Source organism: Capricornis sumatraensis, chromosome 20, assembly GCF_032405125.1.
Source record: "Capricornis sumatraensis isolate serow.1 chromosome 20, serow.2, whole genome shotgun sequence".
Classification (NCBI taxonomy): domain Eukaryota; kingdom Metazoa; phylum Chordata; class Mammalia; order Artiodactyla; family Bovidae; genus Capricornis; species Capricornis sumatraensis.
This window is the reverse complement of record NC_091088.1, coordinates 65,936,395-65,938,561: the sequence shown is the minus strand read 5'-3', so window position 1 is coordinate 65,938,561 and position 2,167 is coordinate 65,936,395. Positions and strand designations below refer to the sequence as shown.

General features: G+C 52.1%; 1 protein-coding gene across 1 annotated transcript; it reads left to right on the top strand.

The window, feature by feature from the left end:
- Positions 1 to 736: 736 nt before the first annotated feature.
- LOC138096926 (syncytin-1-like) lies at positions 737 to 1,960 on the top strand. Its single transcript, XM_068993162.1, has one exon. It carries the CDS (start codon positions 737 to 739, stop codon positions 1,958 to 1,960), a length of 1,224 nt encoding a protein of 407 aa, XP_068849263.1.
- The last annotated feature ends 207 nt before the right edge of the window (positions 1,961 to 2,167 follow it).

Genomic DNA, 2,167 nt, shown 5'->3' with positions numbered 1-2,167 from the left:
TCTCGGCTCCAGCAATTCACCATTACTAAGACACCCCTGCCTCCTGCCAGTGAGTGACACACCCTGTCCAATGCTTGACTGGCCTCATCCGCTGTGGCTGTTGCCAATCACAACTTTGGCTATACTCTTCACCATTGGACTGGCTGTCACACACCGCACACACACCCCCCCCCCCAGGACTGGCCGCCCACACTCCGACTTTCACTGGCCCTTGCTTACCTTGCCATCTGTTCCCTACTCCTGGGGTGCTATTCCCTTGGGGCACCCTGACCTGGCCATATGTCTCTCACCCTAGCCTGCCTTGAGGACTTCATCTGGGCCCTACTACAGGACCTTTGGCTAGCCACCCCGATCACCGACTGTGACTCTTTCTTTCAGGCAATTTTTTATCTACATTTACAGGGGACCTTCCTCTTTTTTACAGAATTTCAAATTGACTTCTTCTATCACTCTCCTTTTAATATTATAACTAAACGTGTTCTTGCCACTATTGCTCCTGGCCATGATAATACGAGCTGGATAACCTACACCCTGCCCCCAGGGCTGCACAGAACGAAGCCCCTGGGGAACTGGGTTCACAGCCTACACTTATGTCCACCGAGACTGTTATGCTCCACCTGCCCAGTCATGCTCTCATGGAGGTAAATGGTATTGGATGGCTAAGAGCCTAGGGACAGCCAAATCAAGTTCAGCCTCAAACTGCCATAAAACTAGAGGCAAAGATCTCTGTTTTACCATGCAAACTCATTATGGAATGACAGACGGGAAAGGGGCCCAAGATCAGAGACAAAAACAAATCCAACATAAGGTCCAACAAGACCTCATAAAGCTAGCAACTGAAGCCTCTAATCCACACCATGAGCCCAACAAACTCCTAGACCAGGTTCATCAGGCGCTCAAACCCTTAGATTTTTCATCCCAAATTTTCACCAGCATCAATGACACCTATCAGACCCTAACTGAAACCTCACCAAACCTCTCATGTTGGCTCTGTCTTCCCTTGAGACCCCGGCCATTCCTTGCCCAACTGATTCCCAGCAAAGGCATAGAGGCCCAAAATCTCACTCGAAATGCCACAAAAGTAACCTGGCCAATGGGGCCCATGACCACCGAGGTATTGTATCTACCAGCCAATGCCTCTTGTGTTCTGGCCAACGACACCTCATTGACCACAGTGGCCTGTGATGGCTCGAGACGAGGCCCCCATCCCCAAACCCTCCAATATGCGGAAAATCCGGGATATTCTTTCTCTGTAATCAGACCGCCTTACTACAATGTTTTCCACCCAACTGGACACAGCCTTGCACCCATCTTCCTTATGCCCTATCTGACCATTCTGACACCACAGGCGATGGAAGACCAGATCCGACCAACCCACCGCCCACGAAGGGCATTGGCTGCAGCTCCCCTGCTCCTCGGAGGAGGTTTATTCACAACCTTAGGACTGGGGGCAGGGGGATTGGGATCAGCCACACACTTTTACTATAAGCTCTCCGCAGACCTCAGTCGAGACCTGGACAAGGTGGCAGACTCCCTGATGGCATTACAGACCCAGATAACTTCTCTGGCAGGAGTAGCTGTCCAAAATCGAAGGGCCCTAGACCTGCTAACGGCCAGAAAAGGGGGAACCTGTCAGTTCTTAGGGGAAGACTGTTGTTTTTTCATTAATGCCTCGGGGGTAGTTCAGAACAAGGTCCAGGAGTTGAGAGAAAGCATCAGATTTAGACAGGCCAAGTCAGGCGGTTCCGACTTTTTCGGATGGTGGAAGTCATCTTGGGCAAAATGGCTTTTCCCACTTCTCAGACCCCTCACTGCCTTGTTCCTCATCCTGTCGATAGGACCTTGTGTTTTTCAGATCATCCTCCAGAGGGTCAGGGATCTGAACCAGACGGCTAATGGACGGATGCTGATAGTGGCCGAATACTCCAAACTCCCGTCCAGAGACCCTGAGGCCCCCTAAAGGTCACCGGGATCCGGCCATGACCCTCAGCCCCAACGACGCCCCAGTTCAGCAGGAAGTATCGAGAAACGATAACGGCGCCCCTTATCAAAAGGGTCAGAATGTAAGGTCGGACCCTGGGGGCCATGATGGGCTGCCCCTCTCCCTCCCGCCAGCGAGAAAGTCCCTAATGGAGGATCCTCCCAGATCCCAGGGACCAATGACAGC

Bases quoted from the DNA above. Each gene is read 5' to 3' on its own strand.
- LOC138096926 (XM_068993162.1), top strand. From the start codon at position 737: ATGCAAACTCATTATGGAATGACAGACGGGAAAGGGGCCCAAGATCAG.